The sequence below is a fragment of the Chelonia mydas genome, chromosome 1 (assembly GCF_015237465.2).
Source record: "Chelonia mydas isolate rCheMyd1 chromosome 1, rCheMyd1.pri.v2, whole genome shotgun sequence".
Lineage (NCBI taxonomy): Eukaryota > Metazoa > Chordata > Testudines > Cheloniidae > Chelonia > Chelonia mydas.
The window spans coordinates 16,433,770-16,460,861 of NC_057849.1; the positions used below are offsets into that span (position 1 = coordinate 16,433,770).

General features: G+C 44.6%; 1 protein-coding gene across 1 annotated transcript in view; it reads right to left on the bottom strand.

Moving 5' to 3' along the window:
- The window catches only part of GDPD4 (glycerophosphodiester phosphodiesterase domain containing 4), an 85,068-nt gene that overhangs the window by 31,210 nt on the left and 26,766 nt on the right, over positions 1-27,092 (bottom strand). Inside the window, exons 2-6 of the mRNA XM_037889829.2 lie at positions 24,279-24,369; positions 21,833-21,893; positions 15,694-15,913; positions 7,900-8,003; positions 5,036-5,129 (exon numbers count right to left, since the gene is read on the bottom strand). Of these exons, the coding sequence (XP_037745757.1) occupies positions 5,036-5,129; positions 7,900-8,003; positions 15,694-15,876 (381 nt within the window). The 5' untranslated portion in view covers positions 15,877-15,913; positions 21,833-21,893; positions 24,279-24,369. The remainder of the gene's footprint in view (positions 1-5,035; positions 5,130-7,899; positions 8,004-15,693; positions 15,914-21,832; positions 21,894-24,278; positions 24,370-27,092) is intronic.

Below are 27,092 nucleotides of genomic sequence, written 5' to 3' on the forward strand. Positions count from 1 at the left end.
GCCCGTCAAGCATAATATATTAAACTACCCCTCAGGGCTGTTGTGTTGAAAGGCGGGATTAATTAACTGCACTGGAGATCTCTGGATGAAAGAACAGGACCATACCGTCAGGAATACAGCTTTATGGGAACACATGTTCTTTGCCAGAGGACTGTTTTAGTCCTCTCACATGTTTCCTCTTGACCCAGACCCAAATCAGAACTGGACCCTACATTGTTGTACCAATTCTCTTCTGCCCCTGGATGCTGCTCTCACCCATGCTGCCTCTGTTGCTTCTTTTGCCAAGGGCAGGAACCCAGAGGGGGTGTATATTAGGCAGGCAGGCAGAAGAGGGAATTCCTGCACTGGCTGTGGCTGAGAGTCCCAATGAAGCCTCTTCCCCTGACCAGCCATATACTGTTCGTCCTCCCTGTCACAGTGCCTCCTGTAGATCTCCTCAAACTCTTGAGAACTGGACAATCCTGAGGGTTTAGTGTTTTCCATTGTTCTGGAGGGTTAAAATGTGGCTTAACAGCCCTGTTTTTCGGCACATGTACTGCAAGGCACTGCTTGTCGTCCTGCAGCTTCAGAGACCCCAGGCCCTGAGCCAATTCTCATGCCCCTCTAATGAATCCCCCTTCATACAGAAAAGACAAAATCTTGGCCAGTCACACGCACTGGCAGCATCAGCAAGACAGCGTCGTTGCTTAAAGCTGACCTGGCAAAGGGAACTATCAGGGTGGTGCTCTCTCTTTTACGTGTTCAGGCTTTGTGAAGAAAACCTAGAATTAATTCTTAGTATGATTTTTCCCCGAGTTTTTTAATCCTGGAAATCCTTAGACATGTGATAAATGTCATGTCACATCTTCCCTGGCTTGGAAAACCTGCTGAATGGCTGTGGAAGCTTATCCATCTTTAACCGAGAGAGATTTTCTTCCAACTGTTGGTTAGACATTTGAGTGAAACAGGCATTAATAAAAAACAGCAAATGCAGAGGTTAACGCTCTTGAAGAAAACCCTTTCATTTAATCAGGCTTCACCTTCCTGGGGAGCTCTGATAACATCATTCTGCTAGTTTTCCAGTCCTCCAGAGTATCTCTTCCTGGAAAAACAGGTAGGCGAGACATTAGGCTCTAAAAGAAAAGCTGCAACCACACAAAACATCCTCACACTTTTTGGGTTGGGAAGGAACCCGACTGACTACATCTATAAATGTTAAAAAAAAAAAACCCTCAAAGAACAAAAAAACAAAAAGTGAGTGTGGCCACAAATCCATTTTATTTTCCTTCACAGGCCACTTGGAAGGCCAGAAGTTGCCTCCTGGCAATGGCTTGCAGCTCTTACTGTCCACACTAAAAGTTGCCACATTTTAGCTAAATCGGTATAGTTAAAGGGGTAAAGCTCCCCTGATGTGGATCCAGTTATATCAGTATAAAGGTAGGTACCTTATACTTGGTACAGCTATTCCTGTATGAGAAGGAGAATAAGGCTTTGTCTATACTGCCAATTGAACGACAAAACTTTTGTTGTTCACAGGTGCTTAAAAAAGCCCCCCCTGAAAGACACAAGTTTTGCCGTGGCAAGTGGCAGTGTAAACGGCTCGTTGTCGGCAGGAGCACTCTCCTGTCGACAACATGAACCCCACTCGTAGGGGGTGGAAGTATGTTGGCGGCAAAAGTGCCAACAAACAGCATTTACACTGCCCAACTTTTAGTGACATGGCTGTGTCGCTGAAAGCTGTGTAGTGTAGACAAAGCCTTCGCTACAAGGCACCTCTAGGGTGAAACTTTCTTATGGGATGGAGGTTGATAGGTGTGAACTCACCCTTCAATTAACAGAACTTCAATTAAGCATAAGCCTCCTTAAGACAAAAGGTGTGTGAACCAGTCCACAAGTTTTTAGTGAGTATTGTTTTGTGTGGGTGGGTGGGAAGGCAGAACATAAAGAACAGGCAAGAAAGCCTGGAAAGAGAGACAGCCTGAAGGAGCAGCTGAAAGCCTGTGGCTAACACCGGAAGAAACCTGGGAAGAGGGGTTTGGGTGAGGGGTGCAGGCTAAAAGAGTGCTCTAGGTGCTGTTTCCTGCCATTTGATTCCTTCTGAGTTCACAAAAAGAAAAGGAGTACTTGTGGCACCTTAGAGACTGAGTTCAGTGACACGGGACTTTGTACACTCTTCAGACATAAACAAAACTGCATCAAAGACATACCTGATTACCACCAATTTCTACTCCCACCTGGAACACCCACAGGGCTCCAAACTTTGACTAGCCACTTGGGTCCAAAGGTGCAATAATACCAGTAGCCTTGTCTACACTTAAAAGGGTTGGCTAGTGTAAGTATACTGATAAGAGCTATACCGGCAACCCCCACTTTGCAGTGATGCTTAAAACAGTTCCCTAAACAGAGTGAGCTGTACTGGCAAAAGGACTTTTTCTGGTATAACTGCATCTTCACTAGAGTTTTTGCCCGCACAGCTCTGTTGTTAGGGATGTTATTTTTCACATCCCTAAGGGAGATAGCTGTGTAGACAAAACATTTAAGTGCACACTTAGGCCATGTCTACACTACAGCGGCACAGCAAGAGCGCAGCAGCTGGGTCTCTGAAGTGCTGTAACGTAGACACTTCCTACATCAACAGAAGGGGGTTTTCCATCCATGTAGGCAGTGCACCCCTCCAAGAGGTTGATCTACCTGCGTTTACAGTGGCGGTTAGCTTGACCTAACTATGGCACTCAAGGCACAACATTTTTCACAGCCCTGAGCAAGGTGCTTCGGCTGATCTAATTTTTAGGTGTGGACCAGGCCCAAGCCAATCCAACTGTGTCCACATTAGGGGTTGTAGCGATGTAACTCCATTAGTTAAAAAAAAAAAAAAAAAGTCACCCACCTCACCAACATAGTCATACTGGGACAGAGCCTGTGTAGGCCAGGCCTAAGGCTTTGATACTGCAAGTCAATCTGTTTCCAAAACTTGGGAATCCATGTCTCACCTTATAGAGCTGTCACACATTCAGAGGTGCTATCAGGGACCTATGCCCTGCAGGGGTTCAGCTGCATTATGCCCTTTGAAAAATACTTTGGGGTCGGGGGGGGGGGGGGTAGCAGAAGAAGTCTGTTTTAATAGCGGGCTCTGGCTGAAGCAGTCTGGACAGAGTTAAGTCTGTGGCAATAAGAGCTTTCACTAGGTTAGTACTAAACTGGAGCAATCCTGTGCTTGACAGAAGGAGTCAGGTTTCAGAATTGCAGTGATAAGGTGCAGGGAGCTGTTTCTTTCCCTCACCAGAAATGGCAGTGTGTTTCCCATGCTCTCGCTTCCTTCTTATCCTAATCCTATTTACTTTGGGGCTTATTGCCTCCTGGCGCCCACCACTCCTCCACACAGATGCATGGAGCAACATCACCAAATTAGACACAACGACACAGTTCTGCAGCAAGTAGGGCAAGTGCCATTAGAAACACTCTGCAGCTTTGCTATGGCTTCTGTAAAGCAATACAGTCCCGGACTGCTTCTGCCTAACTGGTAACCTGGCTAGCTGAAGAGACACATCTTAAGTATCCTTGTAGCTCCCATCACCACAGTATCTGAGCACCTCATAGTCTTTAATGAATTTGTCCCCAGTGTGTAGGGCAGTGCTATTATCCCCATTTTAAAGTGGGGAACTGAGACACAGAAAGACTAAGTGACGTGACCAAGGTTGCACAGGAAGTCTGCGGCAAAGCAGGGAATTGAACCTGGATTTCCTAAATCCCAGGCTAGTACCCCAGCCACCAGACCATCTGTCCTCTCACATGGTGGTATGCTGGGGTGGGTGAAGCTCTCACCCACCAACGCCTGTGATGGATCTGTTCTGTAGGTAACAGACCTCAGGATCTATGGAGTCAATGTGTTGCCTTTCACCAGCACCAACATCATCTTAATGAAGTATTTATATTTGCACCATTGCTAAGCAGGAGAGTGGTTACCATTTTCCGTTTATGTTGTGGTAACACCTAAAGACCACAGGCAAGTAGGGCCCCTATTTGCAGCCTTTTTTTATTTACGTTAGAATAAAATGTCATCATTTATTTGTACTGCAGTAGTGCCCAGGGCCCAGTCATGAATCAGGACTTCATTGTGCTAGGCGCAGTGTAAACACAGAACAAAGTATGCTCCCTGTCCTGAACAGCTAACAACCTAAGTATAAGATGAGAGGGACAACAGGTGTCAACAGGGACAACAGGCAACAAATAGATGGGGACCAGCACAAGGAAACAATGAGATAAGAATAATGTAGATCATTAGTGGCATAGATGAGTCCAAGATGTATCCTCAGATCAGATCCAGCCCCCTAAAATTTCAAAGCGTGTTTGGGGGAAGGGTGAATTCAGAGTCAAATATCTGAGACTGAACCAGTTTCTTGAGTTTTGGCTGTAGATCCAGAAGGCGGTAATTTTCCGAATCCGTCTTGTTGTTAAGGTTTTTGCTTTGTTTTCTGAGAGTGCAGGGGTGGGGAGAGAAGATGGTAGAAATTTCAGGACAACAACATCTATTCTCGTAACAGTTCCACCACTGTGAACAGTGGAAATCACACAAGATCAGTGCCTCTTGCCATATGTCCACCTACTGTTCGACAAAAATCTCAGGAGATCAGATAGGATCTCATGAGATTTTTAAAAGGTAAGATCCCATGTGATTTTTGCAGTTGTGGGCATAATTTTCAGGAGAGCTGTTTGTGAGCATGTGCGCCCTTTTTGTTTAAATCTGTAGCAGGAAATCAGGCAGGTGAGGGGCGGGGTAAGTTTCTAATTAGAAGGTCTACAGTAAAAGAGAGAGAAGCAAAACAGTTTTAGGGATAATAATGCTTTCTGCAGTCTAACGAATGTCCTTGTTCAGGGTTAGAAGAAGAAAAGTGACTCTTTCTGTGATTCTTTACCATTGATGCTTGACTCAGTTTTTAATACTTTTGTGCTGTCAAACCCAAACGTTAGCTGAGACTAAATGCGGATGCAAACACCAATTGTGTGGTCCATAACTAGCTGTCAGGCAACAGCGCTGTTTAAAGATAATGTTACTTACCAGTAACAGTGTGATGTATGTAAACAAGACTGCAGCTAGAATCAGAAGAAAAACAGACCAGAGAAACCAGTGGCCTACGTTTCCATAGTTGTACCTAAAATGCAATAAAATCTTATAAACTGTCTGCAATTATTAAGAGTTACATTTAAATAAATGGAGTACTTGTGGCACCTTAGAGACTAACCAATTTATTTGCGCATAAGCTTTTGTGAGCTACAGCTCACTTCATCGGATGCATTCCGATGAAGTGAGCTGTAGCTCACAAAAGCTTATGCGCAAATAAATTGGTTAGTCGCTAAGGTGCCACAAGTACTCCTTTTCTTTTTGCGAATACAGACTAACACGGCTGCTACTCTGAAACCTATTTAAATAAATGTAAGTAATAAATTCCCTTCCATCCCCCCACACTCCCCTCCTGAAGGAATACAGCTATGCATTTCCTACTAGGAGGAAACATGTTGATATAATGGAATCCACCTTCATAAAACTGGAGTGACCATAACACAAATGGCAAGGTAGGGATAAAATGTATTTCTGAGAACTAGTCCAAGAGCATCGCTCAGATAAGTTTGCTGGTCCTGAGAATGTTTGGATTGATCCAACAAAGTGTTTCTACTCCTGACAGGCTACACAATATTGGAAATTAATGACATCATTTGGAATAATATCTTCTTTCCCTGCTCCATCCACACCCCACTTCATCTTGACATTACTTTACTAGCCAATCCCTTACAAACTGCTCGCCTTAAAGACAAGGGCTATGTGTCACTTGGAATTCCTCGTTTTCACTGTTATATGAAGTCTTGGTTTCTAGCACTAGCTTTTTAAGACAAGGCCCAACAACACCATATCAGAATTCAACTCTCTTTGCAACTGGTCCATGAACATGGCACTCCTGGCTGGGCTAGATGGTGCCTTTCCACAATGAACCACTCCATTCCCACCCCTTAAACAACCAAAAAGGCACCAGCTTGGGGCTGGGTGGAGAAAGGCACAGGGGTCTTTTATTTCCTCTCAGAACTGGTAAAGCACCCAGAGACCAAAATGTTGAGTCAAATATGCTGTAAATGCCCAGATTAAGATTAGGAGAGGTGTGCTGCACAGACAGTTACTGACCCAAATAAATAACAATGTTACAGATTTTCCCCCAATCTTGGAGTTCACTGAACTCTGATTGGTTCTAGATGTCTAATTTGCATGAACACTTCATATTTCAGAGTGCAAGGATTTGCATAGTCATCAGCTGATTATTTCTCAATATCCCTGCTGTGAACAAGCAAATTGCTCAACTCCGATTGGCTATGATAATCCTTCTGCTCTGCTGTACTCAAAATTTAAGCTGTTTGACAAACACAAAATTGCCTTCCCAGCTTGACCTTTTTAGAGGAAGCAGAAAAAATCCAAGAGAAGGAGCAGGGGAAAAAACAAACAATGTTTTTGTTCATTTCATTTAATCTTCCCATCCCTTTTCCCATGGTGCCTTTCCCTAGAGACAGGCAGGTCACATGTCCCCAGAACAATTGTTATGCTTGAGTTACAAACATCTTTGTATTGGAGAGGAAGGATGCTCTTGTGGTTAAGGCACTAGACCGAGTCTCAGATCTAGATTCTGTTCCTGGCTTTGCCATACACTTTCCATGTGACCTTGGGCAAGTCACTTTGCCTCAGCTCACCCATCTTCAAAATGGGGATACCAATCCTTCTGTTCTCCCACCCTTTGTCTGTCTTGTCTATTTAGATTGTGAAGTCTTTGGGCTCTAGGTACTACTGTAATACAGATAATGATAATCTACTCTGGGAGAATGCCAGTCCTTCTTACCCCACCCAGTTTTGAAGCCGTGTAAATAAAAGGTCTAATAGATACTCAGGGGGCGAGAGCCTTACTGAGCTGTGGGGAGAAAAGGGAAGGTGGCGGGAGGGAGGAAAGTGGGGAGGGTGAAGAGAAGGGGAGAGATAATGGATGAGCATAGGAAGGGAAGACAGACCAAAGTGTTTTCTTTGTTTGCGGACAGCCCATTTTGACTTTTGTAGGTGTTGTCTTTCATTTCACAGATAGTTTAGGGCCAAAATTTTCACCCGTGAGGGCCTAAAGTCAGGCACCTAAATACATATTTGCACCTCGAGCCACCCAAAGCATCTCAGCTCAGCTCTGGTGAAAATCAAGCCTCTTTAATTTAGATGGATTTAAGAGCTTGACTTTAGGTATCTGGATATGAAAATTTTGGCCTTAATATTTAAATAAGCATTTCCATCTAACAACAACTTGAGGCTACTTCCTGTTATAAACCGGGGATAACAATACCCCGTGGCAACAAACACCAGAGCCTTTGGCCTTGGACTGTATTTTCTGTAAAAACCTCACTGTTCTGCTTCAGAGCGTATTCAGCCCAGGAGACGGTCATTAGCTTGTAAACAGGCAGCGCCCTCATGATATCCTCAGAATAAAACTCAGCCCTTTCCATCCCCCAGGTGCCCTGTGTGCATTAACTAATGAATCCTCCCAGCCTGACCAGGGTAAGCATGAATTAGCCCCAGTTTGCAATTAGGAAAGGCACCACACGCTTTGGTTAAGGAGCCCAACATGCTGAGCATCTCCTGTGAGAGGCTGAGTATTCTCCGTTCCCCTTACAGGCAATGGGGGCTTCTCACAGGACCATGCCCAATGCGATGGACCCAGCTTCGCACAGCGGGTCGTTGCCAGAGCTGAGAGAAGAACTCTGGCTTTCCTGACACATAGTCCTGTGCTCAGTATATTAGAACGCGCTGCCTGGCCTCATTACCCGTCCTTCCTCTCCAGGCAGACAACTGGCTATTGACAACCTAATTTCAACTGGGTGGGGGAGGAGGGAGACTGTGCTACTTACCAGTCGAAGTTATTGTAGTCATTCTTTGCTTCCCCCCACATGTACAGAAAGACTAAAGAGAGGCAGAATGCTCCAACGAGAAATGGGATGAACACACATTCCCCCTGGAAATGGAGAGAAAGGCCGGGGGTTAAAGCCTTGTTTACACAATGACGGACAGCGTACACTGCAGGAATATTTTTGACCCTCAATTTATCCCAGATGCCTGAGGCCTGGTGTCAGAATCACAGAAGTCAGAGAGGGAAAGGACCTTGTTAGCTCACCTAGTCCAGGTCTGTACTGGCAGGGGAACATTCCCTACAACTTGTTCTTCAGCGCTTTCTCGATCAGAGCTTTAGATAACTCGTGTGATTGAGGCCTCCACTCTTCCCATAGGGGACCATTCCACAGTCTACTGGATCTCACCATTTGTAGTTTACCCTGATTTTTAGCTTAAATTTTCCTTTTCTTCATTCAATCTCCCACTACTCTTAGTTTTATCGCCTGTTCCAGGGGCACTCAGCATGAGAAGAAAATGAACTAACTCTCTACTGTTGTCACATTTGTTATTTTATTGGTATTGCCGTAGCACAGAGGAGCCCCAGCCAGGGACCCAGGACCCCATTGTGCTAGGCACTGTACAAACACAGAACCAAAACATGGTCCCTTCTCCAGAGTCAGAGAGTAGTGTGCTGTGAAAGTAGGGACAGAACTCCAAGTCGCTACTCTGAAGATGTCCTGCAGCAGAACGTGGAGGCCACTTGTGCCCGAATGGAGTGAGCTGTGATACCCCCAGGAGGGGGAAACTTGGCAAGTTTGTAGCATTCTAAGATGCATCCTGAAACCCACTTAAAAATCCACTGTGAGGATATGGCTTGTCCCCATGCCCTTTCTGCCATGGCAACAAAGAGCCTTGGAGATTTTCTAATGGGTCTGGTTCTCTGCAGGTAGAATGCCAGGGCATGCCTGGCATGAAGGGAGTGAAGTCTCTTCTCCTCGGAAGAAGGGTGTGGTTCTAGGAAGAATACAGGTAACTGTATTGATTGATTGATTGATTGATTGATGTGGAACTCAGACACAATCTTGAGGAGGAATTAACCTAACAGAAACCGTCTCCTTGTGAAATACTGTATAAGGAGTGTCTGTCATCATGGCTCCCAGCTCACTGACCCTTCTTGCTGAAGTGATGGCTACTAGGAACACGACCTTCATGGGTGGACAGGTGGGTCACGGCACATGTGGCCAGACATTCAAAGAGCAGGCCTACAGGTGTTGAGAGGACAAGGTTAAGGTCTCCTTGAGTCATTCCCCCAATGACCAGGGGGAAGGTCCTCATCGAGACCTTCATAAATCGAATCGAGGTCAGGTGTGTAAAGATAGAAAGTCCTTCCACCGGGGGGAAGGATGGTGCTAATCGCTGCTAGGTGTACTCACAGTGAACTGACAGCTGAACTTGAGGTCTTTGAGAAGAGGAGATAGTCTCGGATAACTGGAACACCGACAAGATCAAGTGTATGCTGGTGGCGACGCATTCAGGTCAAAAACCACCACCATTTAGCCAGGTAGTAGAGTCTAGTAGGATCCTTCCTGCTTGGGGTCAGGATTTCCTGAACAGGGGTGGAGCATGAGTGTTCTACCTCCAACACCCATCCAAACACCCAGCTGTGAGGCGGAGTGAGTGCTGGTTGGGGTACTTGACTTTCCCCCCATCCTGAGTTAAGAGATCCTGAAATGCATGCATCCTGATAAGGGGGCACGTAGACATCATCAGGGCTCTGTGAACCAGAATTGTCTGGCCAAGGGTGCGAAGAGGAGGATGGTGGCTCTGTCGCATCGAATCTTCCATATAACTTCCGATGTAGGCGGATGGGAGGAAAGGCATATCTGAGGTCATCTGTCAGGGAAAGCATCGCCCTGGGAGTCTTGGCCTATGGCTCCCCTGGAGCAATATATGGGAAGCTTTCTGTTCATCTGGGATGCAAAGAGGTCCCATAGCACAGTTCCCCATAGAGCAAATATGGTGGTTAGTTTTGTGTGGTGGAGCTCCCATTTGCGGTCTGCAGAGAAGCTTCTGCTTAATCTCTGTGCTAGGGAACTCTGAGCACCCAGGAGATATGATTTCTGATACACCTGTTCCAAAGTCTGATTGCTTCCACCCAGAGGGGATGAGATCTCGCTCCTCCCTGTTTGTTTATATAGGCCACTGTGGTGATATTGTCAGATGTTATTTGTACACGGAGTGAGCCTACGAAGGGAAAAAGGCCTTGCACCACAGGCCAACTGCTCTCAGCTCCAGTAAATTTATATGTATCCTGGCCTCTCATGGGTCCAGGTACCCTGAGCAGTATGACAGTCTTTGTGATCACCCCATCCTGTAAGGGAGGTGTACATCAAGGTCGTGGCCCTCAGTATGGGAGGGCTGAAGGGAGTCCCCACTATGCCTTTGTTCGGTTTGGACAGCCAAATGAGGGAGGTGAGAACTCCAGAGAGAATGGTGACTTTGGAGGTGATGTGATCCCTGTTTGGTCTGTAGGTCGAATGGAGCCAACCTTGTAGGCACTACAAGTGGAGTCTGGTGAAAGGTGTCACCTAGGTGCATGCAGCCATGTGGCCTAACAGGGAGAGAAACCGATGCATCGTCGTTCAAGGTTTGTGGGTGATGCAAAAGATCAGGTTGCTCATCAGTGATCACATAAAATCTGTCTGTGGGAAGGAAAGCTCTCGCATAGATTGAGTCCAGCCATGTTCCTATAAAATGCATTGTCCTTGTGGGTGACAAAACAGACTTGTCTTTGTTTATCCAAACACTTAGGTGGCAAGGAGGCACTGAAGAAACTCTGTTGCTCACATAACTTCTTGGCGAGATTGGCCTACCAAGAGCCAGTTGTCCATATATGGAAATACCCTAAATCCCTGATGTCTCGTCTGGGCCGCTACCATGGTGAAAACTTCCATGAACACCCTGTGTGCCGTTGCAAGTCCAACGAAACTATGAGGAACTGGTAGTGCTCTTTGCCAACCCTGAAATGCAGGAACTTCCCATGTGATGGGTGAATTTCCATATGGAAATAGGCTTCCTTCATCTGAAAAGCCATGAACCACGCTCCCTCCTGAAGGGAGGAGATTATAGATGCCAGTGCAATCATCCTGAATTTCAGTTTTCAGATAAAGATGTTGAGTTACTGAAGGTCCAGGATGAGTCTCCATTCTCTGTCTTATTGGGGGACTAGGAAATATGGGGAGTAGAACCCTCTCCCCTGATACTGAGGTGGGATGCTCTTTATTACCCCCTGGTGTAACAGGGATTCCACCTCCCATTGAAGAATCAGTTGGTGAATGGGTCCCTGATGGAGGTAGGAAGGTGGCTTGTGAGGAGGGAAAGAAAAAAATTCTATGGATAATATCCATCTCCATGGTGATCTTGCTTCAACTCTGGGTGAAGAAAGTAAGACGGCCTCCAAAGATGATGGGAGAAGAAGTAGGTGGCATCTGCGTGGGTCTTGATGTGCATGTCAAAAATGGCTTTTGGCCTGCAGTTGGGAGTACGTGGCAGGTGTAGCGGTGAAGGGAGCTCAGAAATGGGACTTCTGAATCCTTTGTTGCTTACGAGGAGGTTCAGGTGGACGCTGGTAGTATGGGGTAGGTGCAGGAGGTAGTCGTGGTTGAAAATGTGGCTCTCTCTAGTGTTTCCTTCTGGGGGCGAGAGTGTAAATCCCGAGGGATCACAGGGTGGATCTCGAGTCCTTTACAGAGTCTAGAGACTCAACTGTCTTTTCATTAAAAAGGTTGGATTCATCGAAGGGGAGATCTTGGATAGTATTTTGGACCTCTGTAGGGAAGCCTGGCGACTACAGCCAGGAGTGCCTTCTCATGATCAGTCTTGTGGCCAAAGATCTGGATGCTGTGTCTGCAGCATCTACCGCAGCCTCGTACTTTGTTACCAACCTCCCCTCATCCAGAGGGGACTGGAACTGGACTTGGTCTTATACGAGGAGTTTGTCTTTAAATTCCACAAGCCTGATGTAGGTGTTAAAATTGTATTTTGCTAATAAAGCTTGATAATTAGCTATACAAAATTTGAGGCCTGTGGGGGAGAAAACCTTCCTACTAAAGAGGTTCTATCTCTTTGACCAGTTATCTGCCAGGGTAGACTTTTGGTAGTGCACCCAAGCTCTCTCCAATAGCTGCCTGTACCGCCAATGAATTGGGGGCAGGATGGGAAAACAAGAAGTCAGCCCACTGGGCTGGCACAAAATAGCATCTTTCAACTCATTTTGATGTAGGTGCATAAGAAGCTGATGTATGCCAAACTGATCTGGCTGTTTCTAATACGGCCTTGTTAACTGGAAGGGCCACCCTGATGGGTCCCTGTGGCTGTAAAATGTCCAGGAGCCGATGTTAGGGGTCCTGGACCTCCTCTAGTGGGATGTGTAGGTCATTAGCAACTCTTTGCAACAACCTCTGATATTGCCAGTGGTCATTCAACAGAGAGGGCCATAAAGAAGTGAGAGTATCATCCAGAGATGCTGAGGAGCCCCATGTCGGAATTGGTGGTACCAGAGGAACACCAGTTCCATCTCATACACTGATGGAACTGGCTAATGAGAGAGGGAGGAATGGTGCAACTCCTGAGAAGGGTCTGGGCGTCTGCCATAGGGGTCCCAAGGGCCCCAATGTGGCCAGAAGAAAGGATCAGTCGCTGTGGCCCCCACAGGAATCTATACCAGATGTCTGGGGTGGGGTCAGAACCCGAGGAATAATAGTGTCTCCGCTGTCTACCAGGGCTCCTGTGCCTTCAGGGAGATCCTGGTGCAGCTACCTCCTCTGACTCCTCCAATTCTGAGTATGGTTCTGTTGGTAACAGTGGCGTTATTGGTACTGAGGCACTCCTGCCTGATGGATAAAGGTGGGACCTCTCCTGAGACAACAGTAACAAATCCTCCTCTGAGATGGCAGATGAAATGCAATGTTGATAAATGAGAAGTAATGCACATTGGAAAACATAAATCCAACTATACATATAAAATGATGGGGTCTAAATTAGCTGCTACCACGCAAGAGAGATCTTGAAGTCATTGTGGATAGTTCTCTGAAAACAGCCACTCAGTGTGAAGCGGCAGTCAAAAAAGTGAACAGAATGTCAAGAATCATTGAGAAAAGGATAGATAATAAAACAGAAAATATCATATAGCCCCTATATAAATCCATGGTACGCCCACATCTTGAATACTGCATGCAGATGTGGTTGCCCCATGTCAAAAAAGATATATTGGAATTGGAAAAGATACTGAAAAGGCAACAAAAATTATTAGGAGTATGGAACAGCTTCTATCTGAGGAGAGATTAATAAGACTGGGTCTTTTCAGTTTGGAAAAGAGACGACTAAGGGGGGATATGATAGAGATCTATAAAATCATGACTGGTGTGGAGAAAGTAAGTAAGGAAGCGTTATTTACTCCTTCTCATAACACAAGAACTAGGGGTCACCAAATGAAATTAATAGGCAGCAAGTTTAAAACAAATAAAAGGAAATATTTCTTCACACAATGCATAGTCAACCTATGGAACTCCTTACCAGAGGATGTTGTGAAGGCCAAGCCTATAACAGGGTTCAAAAAAGAACTAGATAAGTTCCTGGAGGATATTAGCTAGGATGGGCAGGGGTGGTATCCCTAGCCTCTGTTTGCCAGAAGCTGGGAATGGGTGACAGGGGATGGATCACTTGATGATTACCTGTTCTGTTCATTCCTTCTGAAGCACCTAGCATTGGCCACTGTTGGAAGACAGCATGCTGGGGTAGATGGACCTTCGGTGTGACCCAGTACGGCCATTCTTATGTTCTTCTGCATCCTGGGACCCTGGGCATAGTCCTGGGACCAGTGAAGATTTCCCCAGACTGTGGGAGTATTCTATTCTATACTAACTAGAATTCCTAAGCTAAGATATAAACTATTTAAAACTACATTTTACAGGTTCTGCAATAGTGAAGAGGACACAGTTCCAACCACGCAGCAGTAAGAAGGAACAGGGGAGGTGTCAACTCACACTGCCTCTTATACCCTCAGTCGGAAGCATAAGGAGAGTTGCTGCACATGTGTGGGTAAATGGACACTGCTTTGAAGAAATTCCCACCTCAGGCACATGCCGCACATGCGTACCCAGATGTGGAATACACACAGGGACCATCACTCAAAGAAGAATCGTAGATTCCAAGTCCAGAAGGGACCATCAGGATCATCTAGTGTGACCTCCAATATAACACAGACCATAGAACTTCACCATAATAATTCCTAGAGCAGAGCTTTTAGAAAAACATCCAATCTTGATTTAAAAATTGTCAGTGATGGAGAATCCACCAGGATCCTTTGTAAATTGTTCCAATGTTATTTGATCTTCCTGTCAAAAATTTCCAGTCTGAATTTGTCTAGTTTCAGCTTCAAGCCATTGAATCTTGTTATACCTCTCTCTGATGGATTGAAGAGTCCATTATTAATTATTTGTTCCCTACGTAGATATTTACCGATTGCAATCAAGTCACCCCAAAACCTTCTCTTTGTTAATCTAACTAGATTGAGCTCCTTGAGTCAACCACTGTAAGGCAGGTTTTCTAATCCTTTAATAGTTTTATGACTCTTCTCTGAATCTTCTCCAGTTTATCAACATCCTTCTTGAATTGTGGTCACCAGAACTGGACACCATATTCCAGCAGCAGTTGCACCAGTGCCAAATACAGAGATAAAATAACCTCTCTCTGCTCCTACTCGAGATTACCTTGTTTGTGCATCCCAGGATTGCTGGTTGGGCCATAACATACACTGGGAACTCATGTTACCACAACCCCCAAAACTTTTTCAGAGGATAGAGTCCCCCATCCTGTAAGGATAGCCTACATTCTTTGTTCCTAGATGTATACAGTTACATTTAGCTGTATTAAAACACATATTATTTGCTTGCACCCAGCGATCCAGAGTGCTCTGAACCAGTGACCTATCCTCTTCACTAGTTATCACTCCCCAGTTTTTGTGTCATCTGGAAACTTTATCAGTGATGATTTTATGTTTTCTTCCAGGTCATTGATAAAAATGTTAAATATCATAGAACTGATCCCTGCGAGACCCCACTGGAAACACATGCACTTGATGACAATTCCCTGTTTACATTGACCTATCAATGAACCAGTTTTTAATCCATGTAATGTGTGCTGTGTTAATTTTATAGTGGTCTAGCTTTTAACCAAAATATTGTGTGGTACCTAGTCAAATGCTTACAAAAATCTAAGTATTACCTTTTTCTACCAATCTTGTAAACTCATTAAAAAAAATCAAGTTAGTTTGACAGGATCTATTTTCCATAAATCCATGATTATTTGCATGAATTACGTTGCTCTCCTTTAATTCTTTATTAACTGAGTCCTGTATCAGCCACTCCATTATCTTGCCTGGAATCGATGTCAGACTGACAGGCCTATAATTACCTGGGTCATCCTGTTTACCCTTTTTAAATACTGGCACAACATTAGCTTTCTTCCAGTCTTCTTGAAATTCCTCAGTGCTCCAAGACTTATTGAAAAATCAACATTAGTGGTCCAAAGAGCTCCTCAGCCATCTCTTTTAAAACTCTTGGATGAAAGTTAACTGAACCTGCTGATTTTAAAATGTCTAACTTCAGTAGCTTCTGTTAACATCCTCCAGAGATACTAGTAAGTTTGCATGAGGCATAAATCAGGGCAGAGTTTGGCCCATAGCACCTTTCGAATACCAGTGTGATGGACTTGTCCCCTAACTAACAGCTCACAGTAACAACATGCTAACATACCATCTTGCAGCAGAATTTTCCTGGCTCAGTCCTTCTCCGCTGATATCGCTTCCACCGGCAGCTGTAGAGCCCCGCCAGGCAGGAGATGAAGGGCTGATGTTCATACCGCTGCAGCAAGTGCCGACGCACCACCTTCAACTTCCCAAACTTGAGCTTCTTGAGACTGACGGAACTGCTGTCCATCTGAGGAGGCTTATCTCATTTTCCCTCTGAAACGAAACTGAAAATCATCAGGGGACATTTGTCCCATATCTGCTCTTGCCTCCCTGGACAACGCATTTCACATAGCTTGTCTGACTAGCAGGCTTGCGCCAGATTTTGCCCTGAGTTAGACCTACTGTGTGATCCCATTAGGCCATACGTTCTCCTGCATGTAGAAAACTGAATGAAAAAGGGAACCTCCAAAGGATGAGCTGCCAGCCTCTTCTGTTGGCATGCCAAGACTGGCAGGACAAGATGGATGTGAAGGTATGTGTTCTGTTTCTTTAAGACTGGCAGGATGGGAACTGGGGAAGATTCTGTACAGAAGCTCTATAGTAAAGCAGAGAAAAAGAAACTGAGTGGATAATATTGTTTCCATTATCCTGATGGAGTCCCTTGTTCAGGGACAGAAGACAGTGTCTCCTTCTGTGATTCTTCATACACTGGCACTTGTTTTTAGAGCTTGTTTTTAAAGGCTTTTGAGGGAAAACACACCTTTTCAACCAAAACAAAACAAAAAATTTTTGATTAAAAAATTCAACTGGGGGAGAGGGGCAAAAGGGGGGGAGAACAAAATTACTTGTTTTTATTTTATTTATTTAATTTTTACTATTTCTACCACTGCAAAAAAGATGCGAGGAAAAGTAAAATTTCAAAAAGTGAAAGAAACTGGATTCCCCCCCCCATTGAAATTAAAGAAAAAATTTTAAAATACTAATACTTCAAAAAAATCAGTTAAGAAAAACCAAAAATATTACACAGAAAATTTAGCTTTTTTCAACCAGCTCTGATTGTTTTGAACTGGTTTAATATACACAGTAAGAAAGAAAAATCAACTTCTCCCCACCTGTGGTGTGGCAGTGCCCCACCCCCATGCCAGATTGGGCTACAACAGCCCAGAGCTGCTGCGCAAGGCAGCAGCCAATCAGGGACAGCCTGTTAGAGAGCCAATCAGGGCCAGGCTAAGCCCTATATAAAGGCTGCCCAGGAAGGGAGCAGGCAGTCTCTCCCAGGCCTTCAGAGGGTGAAGGTCTGTCTCTTGCGGGCACCGCACCGCACCGCACCGCACCGCACCGCACCGCACCGCACCGCACCGCACCGCACCGCACCGCACCGCACCGCACCGCACCGCACCGACCTCCTGCCCAGTACCTGCCAGGCTGCAGGCCCTGAGAAAAAGGGCCTAGCCAGTGCAAAGGGGCCGAAGGGGAAACAGCCCAGGGAGAGAGATGGACAAAGGGAGAGAAGGAGGGCAGGCAGGAAGGCTGCTGCCAAAGGGTCCCTGGGTTGGGACCCAGAGTAGAGGGTGGGCCTGGGTCCCCCCCTTGCACTTCCACCTGGCCGTTGGGAGTGGCCATGATGGACTGCACCAGACCCCTACCAAAAGGGGTTAGACTTTGGGGTGTGGCTGGGGCGAAGAGAAGGACTGCTGATAACACCAAACCCCTGGAAGGGGGTGAGACTGGAGCAGTGGACACTGCTGGAGGGCAGTGTCCTGAAGAGGACGCCGCAAGCTGGGAGCAACGCGGGTCAAGATGCCGATCTAGGGCAAGAGACGGACGGGACACCACTGGCAGAGGGCACTCTGCATGAACTGAGCTAATTCCCAGAGTGAACAGCAGGAGGCGCTGCAGTGGTGAGTCCCAACCCTGTCACACATCCCCACACGCAACAGATTTCAACTCTCCACAAAGACTTTCAGTTTGATAAGCCTGGGAGACAGCCCGGATTGTGGCAAAGTACAATTTATGCAATGGACAATGAAGCTGAAAATATTTTAAAATAATTTGTGCTTGCTTAGGAAATAAATCAGAATAACTATGACATTATTCTTGGAGAGCATTTAATCCCCCAAAAGAAGATAATGCATAAATAGATGGGCTTTTACCAAAGGATGCAGAGACAAGCCGGAAGCACATGACTTATGTTGGCAATAAGAAGAAAGCCAAGGGAAGTGTGGGCCCCTTACTGAATGAGGGTGGCAACCTAGTGACAGAGGATGTGGAAAAAGCTAATGTACTCAATGCTTTTTTTGCCTCTGTCTTCACGAACAAGGTCAGCTCCCAGACTGCTGCAATGGGCAGCACAGCATGGGGAGGAGGTGGCCAGCCCTCTGTGAAGGAAGAAGTGGTTCGGGACTATTTAGAAAAACTGGACGTGCACAAGTCCATGGGGCCGGATGCGTTGCATCCGAGAGTGCTAAAGGAATTGGCAGATGTGATTGCATAGCCATTGGCCATTATCTTTGAAAACTCATGGCGATCAGGGGAAGTCCCGGAAGACTGGAAAAAGGCTAATGTAGTGCCAATCTTTAAAAAAGGAAAGAAGGAGGATCCTGGGAACTACAGGCCGGTCAGCCTCACCTCAGTCCCTGGAAAAATCATGGAGCATGTCCTCAAGGAATCAATTCTGAAGCACTTAGAGGAGAGGAAAGTGATCAGGAACAGTCAACATGGATTCACCAAGGGAAAGTCATGCCTGACTAATCTAATTGCCTTCTATGATGAGATAACTGGTTCTGTGGATGAAGGGAAAGCAGTGGACGTGTTATTCCTCAACTTTAGCAAAGCTTTTGACACGGTCTCCCACAGTATTCTTGTCAGCAAGTTAAAGAAGTATGGGCTGGATGGATGCACTACAAGATGGATAGAAAGTTGGCTAGATTGTCGGGCTCAAAGGGTAGTGATCAACGGCTCCATGCCTAGTTGGCAGCCGGTATCTAGCGGAGTGCCCCAAGGGTTGGTTCTGGGACCGGTTTTGTTCAATATCTTCATTAATGATCTGGAGGATGGTGTGGATTGCACCCTCAGCAAGTTTGCAGATGACACTAAACTGGGAGGAGTGGTAGATACGCTGGAGGGTAGGGATAGGATACAGAGGGACCTAGACAAATTGGAGGATTGGGCCAAAAGAAATCTGATGAGGTTCAACAAGGACAAGTGCAGAGTCCTGCACTTAGGACGGAAGAATCCAATGCCCCACTACAGACTAGGGACCAAATGGCTAGGCAGCAGTTCTGCAGAGAAGGACCTAGGGGTGACAGTGGATGAGAAGCTGGATATGAGTCAACAGTGTGCCCTTGTTGCCAAGAAGGCCAATGGCATTTTGGGATGTATAAGAAGGGGCATTGCCAGCAGATCGAGGGACGTGATTGTTCCCCTCTATTTGACACTGGTGAGGCCTCATCTGGAGTACTGTGTCCAGTTGTGGGCCCCACACTACAAGAAGGATGTGGATAAATTGGAGAGAGTCCAGCGAAGGGCAACAAAAATGATTAGGAGTCTGGAACACATGACTTATGAGGAGAGGCTGAGGGAACTGGGATTGTTAGTCTGCAGAAGAGAAGAATGAGGGGGGATTTGATAGCTGCTTTCAACTACCTGAAAGGTGGATCCAAAGAGGATGGATCTAGACTATTCTTAGTGATAGCAGATGACAGAACGAGGAGTAATGGTCTCAAGTTGCAGTGGGGGAGGTTTAGATTGGATATTAGGAAAAACTTTTTCACTAGGAGGGTGGTGAAACACCGGAATGCGTTACCTAGGGAGGTGGTGGAATCCCCTTCCTTAGAAGTTTTTAAGGTCAGGCTTGACAAAGCCCTGGCTGGGATGATTTAGTTGGGATTGGTCCTGCTCTGGGTGGGGGTTGGACTAGATGGCCTCCAGAGGTTGCTTCCAACTCTGTTATTCTATGACTCTATGAACCAGCAGAGCTTTGAGACTTGGGCTTGTCTAGACATAAGTTGTATCCCTATCACTATAGGTATATATAGCTGAAACAGTACAACCCCTTAGCTGTGGCCTCACTATAAAAGTTATTATACCTGTATAGCAATTCCAGCATGGGAAGGCGAATAAGTTATTGATATGAACTGGATGAAACCTTGTTATGTGTTGAGTTAACACCTCATTGAGATTGCTAGGTGTGAACTCACCCTTCAATTAACGTAACTGTAAGGATAAGCCCCGTCTAAGACAAAAGGTATTTAGAAACTGGTCCAGGAGATTTTGAATGAGTATTGTAATTGAGTGTGGGGGCAGGGGGAATGGGAAAACAGATTACACAGAAATTGATATGAGATAAGAAGAAACAGGAAGAGAGCACCTGAAGGAGGAACTGAAACCATGGTAGCTGAGCTAACTCTGGAAGAAACATGGGGAGAGGGTTTTTGGGTTGCCTGATCTATGGATTATGTATTAATTATGCTGATTACTTAAGAATTCCCAGTTAACACTCTGAGGTTTGATTAGGTTCCTGTCCAAAGATCTGGCCCAGTATTATTAAAATTACTGTTCAGCTGGGAACCACGGTGTACACAGTTGCAACACCCACTCTTAGCCCTGGTCTACACTGGGGGCAGGGGTGTCGACCTAAGATACTCAACTTCAGCTATGTGACTAGCGTAGCTGAAGTCGGCGTATCTTAGGTCGACTTACTTGGCTACTCCCCCGTCGACTCCACCTCTCATGAGCTGGAGTTCCGGAGTCGATGGGGAGCGCGTTCGGGGATAGATTTATCACATCTAGATGAGACTCGATAAATCTATCCCCAATAGATTGATCACTACCCACCGATCCGGCTGGTAGTTAAGAACTGCCCGTAGGAGCGCTTCTGTTTTTGTAATAGTTTTATTAATACAGTTAGCAAAGTCACCAACACTAACGCAGCAAGGTAGATAAAGATAATACAGAATGTACATCTGAACATCCACCATCCAACTCTCACCATCCCTTGCAGAGCAACCTGAAAGGTTAATCATTATCTTCCTCAAACAACTTTTATAATATGTTCTACTTACACCACTACACCTAATGCATATTCAGCAGGGGTTTTCCCCCTCTTCCTTATTTGTATTTCCTCACCCTCCTACTGCTGGCATGACCTTACCCATAGGTTAGCATATTAATGATCTCAACATATTGTCATGTATGTCAATTTGTTGCCAAGGCAAGTTTGTGGTTATGCATCTGCGGATGTTCCTATCCTACAATATCCAAAAGCTGGTATCAGTTCATATTCCTGGGGTTATCTAGTCATATACAAAAATCCCCTAAACTTAATATTCCCAGATCCCCAATAACCCAGGGTCACTGTTGGGTAACTCACTCATGCTAAGGCTCATAGGCCTAAAAGCCTTATGCTAACTGCTCAAGCTAATGTCTTATAGGATGTAGGCTTGTAGGCTCATTGCTTTACTGCCTTAACTTATGTCTGTGCCTTACCTAGCAAATACCTATAGGCTACAGGGCTCAGGCTTTAAAGAGTGCTCTTGGTTTTGTGAGCAAAAGGTGTTTCCTGCTATTTGACTCCTTCTGTGTTCAGAGACGCAGGACTTTATACATTCTTTGTAAGTAAACAGAACTGCATCAAAGACATACCTATTACCAATTTCTACTCCCTACTGGATCACACACAGAGCCCCAAATTTTGGCTAGCCACTCGGGTCAAAAAGGGGAAACACTGTACCTGTATAAGACCCCTTTATATAGGTATAACTGCAACCATGCCAGAAGTTGTACCACTATCACTAGATCAGTAAAAAAACAAAATCACCCCCCCACACCCCAACCAGTTATATTGGTACCACTTTCAAGTGTAGACTGGACTTTCAGTAGCAGTAAAGAGGACTACATAGGAGATGATCTCGTAATTAGGTTTTAAACACAACTTTCAAAAAAAAATTATAACTAATGTGCGAGCTCACTTTGGAACGGACAGTGCAAGTGGCACAACAGTGTGAACTAATGAAAAAGTAATTCACCTGAGAAGAAAGTAGTGAGATTATGGTGCAAGGAGTAGGGAAAAACCTCCCATGGGAGAAAACAGAAGCACCGTTTTTTAAAAAAAACCCTCTTATGAGCACTGGGTTAGTTGGCAAAAGCGATTTTTGTTATATTGCAGAGCCTGGGAAGTGATAGTGTCACTTGATACATATTACCTGTTTGGAGCTGAAATCAGGAATGTCTCCTGCAAGTCGCACAGGGCTCTGCCTTCTTTACCTAATTTACAAAATACAATAATAGTTAAAAATAGAAATGTGCAGTTTACACTTTCCATCCTTACGCAGGTTTCCACACAATTAATTGCTTGTGAATGACCTACATTTATAGCAAGAGTTTATATTTTTATTTGAAGTGATTTGATAAATCATTTGAAACAATGGATACATTCAGAAAATCTCCTGAGCCATTCACAGACAATTTGCCAACAGAAGAGGTGACATTGGTCAAATTAGTTACCAAACTCTATCTAACATGTTCTGTGTTAAATTCTCTCCTCTGCAGTGATGCAAATGAGAGTGAATTATGGCTGTGTTTCATGCAGATCTATATATGAAAAAGATTAACACATCACTATAGCATTGCCAACACCAAGTGTTCCAAAATCATGAGTCAAACCTCATAATACCATGAAATTGCTTAAAAAATAATAAGTGCTGGATTTTTTTTAATCTCAGTTTTTAAGACATTACATTACTCAGGTCATATTTTCAAAGCTTTTCTCTGCAAACATAAGGGCTAGAAACTTCACTTTTTCTTTAATAAATCTGAGATTCTAAGTCAATCACTTGCCTCCAAGGCTTGCAGCTTTAAGACAGACACCAAATATCACAATAAAATTGCAGAACTCAATGTCATTATTTATATAACGTCAGAAACGTGCTGTATGGATTACAAATAGGTCTGACCATTACCTCTGTCCAGGAGAGTTACAGCAGATCTAATGCTCCTATTCTATTTGCATAGCTTACGTATTTTGCATCTTTCCATTAATGGGTCAGCTCCTGTTCTTGGATATTTTGGGGTCAGGTTATTCCTCAGTTTTTTTTTCAGTCCTTACTTGGGGTTTGATCCTACACCACTGAGGTCAACAGAAGCTTTGCCATTGGTGTCCATGCGAGCAGGATCCGGCATTTAGACAAAAATGGGAATTTGCCAAATAGGAACCTCGGGATTTGGGCCATTTTTACTTCATACATTCCCAGAGCAGTCTTGGAGCTCCTAAATCTACAGCTACAGGTATCCCATAGGGCAGAACATACACTCCATGTGCATCCAATGCCAGAGACTCTGGAAGTTTAACATGTACCAGGAATGCAGAATCAGGCCTTTACTATGTATCAAGGTGCTTATCTGGTTCCATCACCACAGTATCTGAGCATCTCACAAACATGAATGAATTTACTCTTCCAACGCCCTTGGGAGTAAGGGAAGAATTAGTCTGGGCCCCCGTTCAGCAAAGCACTAAGCAGACACTTAACTTAAAAATGCCCTGATGAACTGGAATCTTAGTTTTTCTTTATAAATCGTTTCCACAAACCCACCCACAGCCCGCTAATAATTTTTTGGCAAAATTAAAATTTTACTCCCTCGAGTGGCCTGGGGTGAGCAGAAGTGAACGGAACACACAAGAGGCACTTTCACAGTCTGAGTCTTAGCTCCACATTTTGTAACTTGTGTATAAAAGCCAACATTTCATTCACCATTTCACATCCACCTCACCTCACATTGCCAGCCCCTATTGCCCCTAGGTTTCAACCTTACTGCTGTCTGGGTTTCTTCTTCCCATGTAAAAGCCTGTATTTCAGACCATTTGTCCCCGGATCTCTCAGCTTCATTTTTCCAGGCTGAATGTGTTTTTCTTTGCCTGGTATTGAAACCAGCTTGTTATTAACACTCTCCCTGGTCTCTCTAATCTTTTCAAACTGAACTGCCCCCCAGCCCTTGTCTCTGTCTGCCCTGTCCCTTCTCTTTCTCGACTCAGAGACCTGCTTTCCTGCTTCTCACTTCCCAGTGGCTGTCGCCCAACGGACACAGAACTTTCCAGCCTTGGTTCCAGGAAGGCCCTTACTGGAATGTCATCAAGCATTAGATCAGCTTATCTTAAAGGGCCAGCAAATTCTAAAGGGGCAATAAACCTGGTAGCTAATATCAGCTGCTGTAAATTGGCATAGCTCGACTGAAGTCAATGAACATATGCCAACTTGCACCAGATTAACCACTAAGAATCAAGTGACCTACATAAATCCCTGCAGATTTTTGGTGTTACCGATTAAATGAAGTTGTGCGGCCTTTGTGAATGGAATTTGTTGCGCCTCTCAGACTGATCAAATTAGACATTGGTTAGACTGGTGACCACCCGCAACTGTTGTGATCTACAAGACTATAAGTTATGCAAACCTATTTGTATTTATTGTTACCTGTCCCCCACCCCTGTTCGTTTAGTCACCTGTTACAATCCTAGAATTAGTTTTATCAGACAGACTTTATTTGGTTTGATTACAACGGGGCCATCATCAGCCCTACTAACAGCAGAGAAAGGACTCCATTGTCCTAACTCCTAATCGCCTAACATAAAGGTGATTCAAAACTGAGGCTACTCACGACATAGGATCTGTCTATGTCTGGACCAGGACCAGCAGTCATGGATTATCCAATGGTGACTCTACAAACTCATCTCCTGTTTTTCAGTTTTCTGTAGAAAGAGTTATAGGGCAGAGTTAAGGTTATTTAGGCGTTCTTGAATCTTTTAAGTGTCGCCTTAATGTGGAATTTCCAGCATTTCTAACATTTCTGTTTTTCTGAGAAAATGACAGATGTTCCCTCAGAGGTTTTTAATAGAACACAAATCTTAACTCCATGCAGGTTATGTTTTGCCTAGGAATTTCCTTAGCATTTTGAATAGGTTTGAGATGAACGTCCTTGATATTAGGATAACCATTGTGGCCCAGATCTTCAAACATGCTCAGTGCCAAACAACAACCACTGCGATGTAAATTAAGTGGCTAGATTTTTAAATGGTACCTAAATTAATATTTCATTTAGATGGCTAAATCGGAACTGAGCTCTTTAGAAAAATCCAGCCCTAGTCATGTATTGGACATCTGTGTGGTGCTAACAAAATATTGAGTCAATCAATAGAGGGCAGTAGAAATAAAGCAGCGGGTACCCTGTTTGCCTCTTTCCAGGGATTGGAATACCATTGTAAAGTCTGGAGGGGGTAAGGGAAGGCCTTTTGAAAAGTATTGGGGAGTAGCCCTTTAGAGTCCAGATCCCAGCTCAGCCAATCTTCTCTACATGCTCCTTTATTCTGCAGTTGTGTGGGCCATAACATGACTAAAAACTGAGCTTTTGGAGCCAGGAGAACGAAGAGTAGTCACTGAGGGTGACAGGGCAAGGAAGAAGAGAAGAGAGGTTAGTCCTATAGGAAAAGGGGAAGAGTTAATGGAGATTACACCAAATATGAGCCCCAGGAGGATACAGGATGGGTTAAAAAGGATTACAAGGGAGAATGGGAATGGAAAGAACTTGCAGCCAGAGGGAACAGGGGATAGACTGGAGAATAGCACCGTCACTAGGAAAAGGCAGGTCTATGTGATTGGGGACTCTTTACTGAGAAGAATAGATAGGCCTGTAACCAGAGCTGATCCAGAAAATAGGAGGGTGTGCTGTCTTCCGGGTGCTAAGATACGGGATGTAGACCTGAGGTTGAAAAGGATTCTAAAGGGAGCGGGAAAGAATCCCCTAATTATCCTTCATGTGGGAACAAATGATACGGCTAGATTCTCGCTGGAAAGTATTAAGGGAGACTATGCTAGGCTGGGGAGGACACTTAAGGAAATTGAGGCTCAGGTGATCTTTAGTGGGATTCTGCCTGTTCCTAGAGAAGGGCAACAAAGGTGTGACAAGATTATGACTATCAATAGATGGCTTAGGCAGTGGTGCTATAAGGAGGGCTTTGGGATGTATGGCCATTGGGAGGCATTCATGGATAGAGGACAGTTCTCTCGGGATGGACTTCATCTGAGTAGGGAAGGAAATAGACTTCTAGGATGGAGGCTGGCACAACTGATTAAGAGAGCTTTAAACTAGGAAATTGGGGGAGATGGTTGGGAGATGTCCAGGTAATCTCCACGCCAGAATTCAGCATAGAGTGGAAAGAAAATGAAGTAAGAGTGGATACAGCTGTAGGTAGGAGGAAGGGCAGTGTAGATACAAGTCTAATAGGTTATACTGGTAGTAAAATAACCGTGCCTAATAGGGTACAGAATGTGAGTGAGGCTAAACAGCAAAAATTAAGATGTTTGTACACTAATGCGAGGAGCCTAGGTAACAAAATGGAGGAACTAGAGTTACTGGTGCAGGAAGTGAAACCAGATATCATAGGTATAACAGAGACCTGGTGGAATAGTAGTCATGACTGGGCTACAGGTATTGAAGGGTATGTGCTGTTTAGGAAAGACCGAAATAAAGGTAAAGGTGGTGGAGTAGCACTGTATATCAATGATAAGATAGAATGTAAAGAAATAAGAAGCGATGAAATGGGTATGACTGAGTCTGTCTGGGCAAAAATTAAATTGGGGAAGAAAACTATTAGAGCCTCCCCTGGGATAGTGCTTGGGGTGTACTATAGACCGCCGGGATCTAATTTGGATATGGATAGAGCCCTTTTTAATGTTTTTAATAAAGTAAATACTAATGGAAACTGTGTGATCATGGGAGACTTTAACTTCCCAGATATAGACTGGAGGACGAGTGCTAGTAATAATAATAGGGCTCAGATTTTCCTAGATGCGATAGCTGATGGATTCCTTCAGCAAGTAGTTGCTGAACCGACTAGAGGGGATGCCATTTTAGATTTGGTCTTGGTGAGTAATGAGGACCTCATAGAGGAAATGGTTGTAGGGGATAATCTTGGCTCAAGTGATCATGAGCTAATTCAGTTCAAACTGAATGGAAGGATTAACAAAAATAAATCTGCGACTAGGGTTTTTGATTTCAAAAGGGCTGACTTTCAAAAATTAAGGAAATTAGTTAGGGAAGTGGATTGGACTGAAGAATTTATGGGTTTAAAGGTAGAGCAGGCCTGGGATTATTTTAAATCCCAGCTGCAGAAGCTATCGGAAGCCTGCATCCCAAGAAAGGGGAAAAAATTCATAGGCAGGAGTTGTAGACCAAGCTGGATGAGCAAGCATCTTAGAGAGGTAATTAAGAAAAAGCAGAAAGCATATAGGGAGTGGAAGAAGGGAGGGATCAGTAAGGCAAGCTACCTTATTGAGGTCAGAATATGTAGGGATAAAGTGAGACAGGCTAAAAGTCAAGTAGAGTTGGACCTTGCAAAGGGAATTAAAACCAATAGTAAAAGGTTCTATAGTCATATAAATAGGAAGAAAACAAAGAAAGAGGAAGTGGGACCGC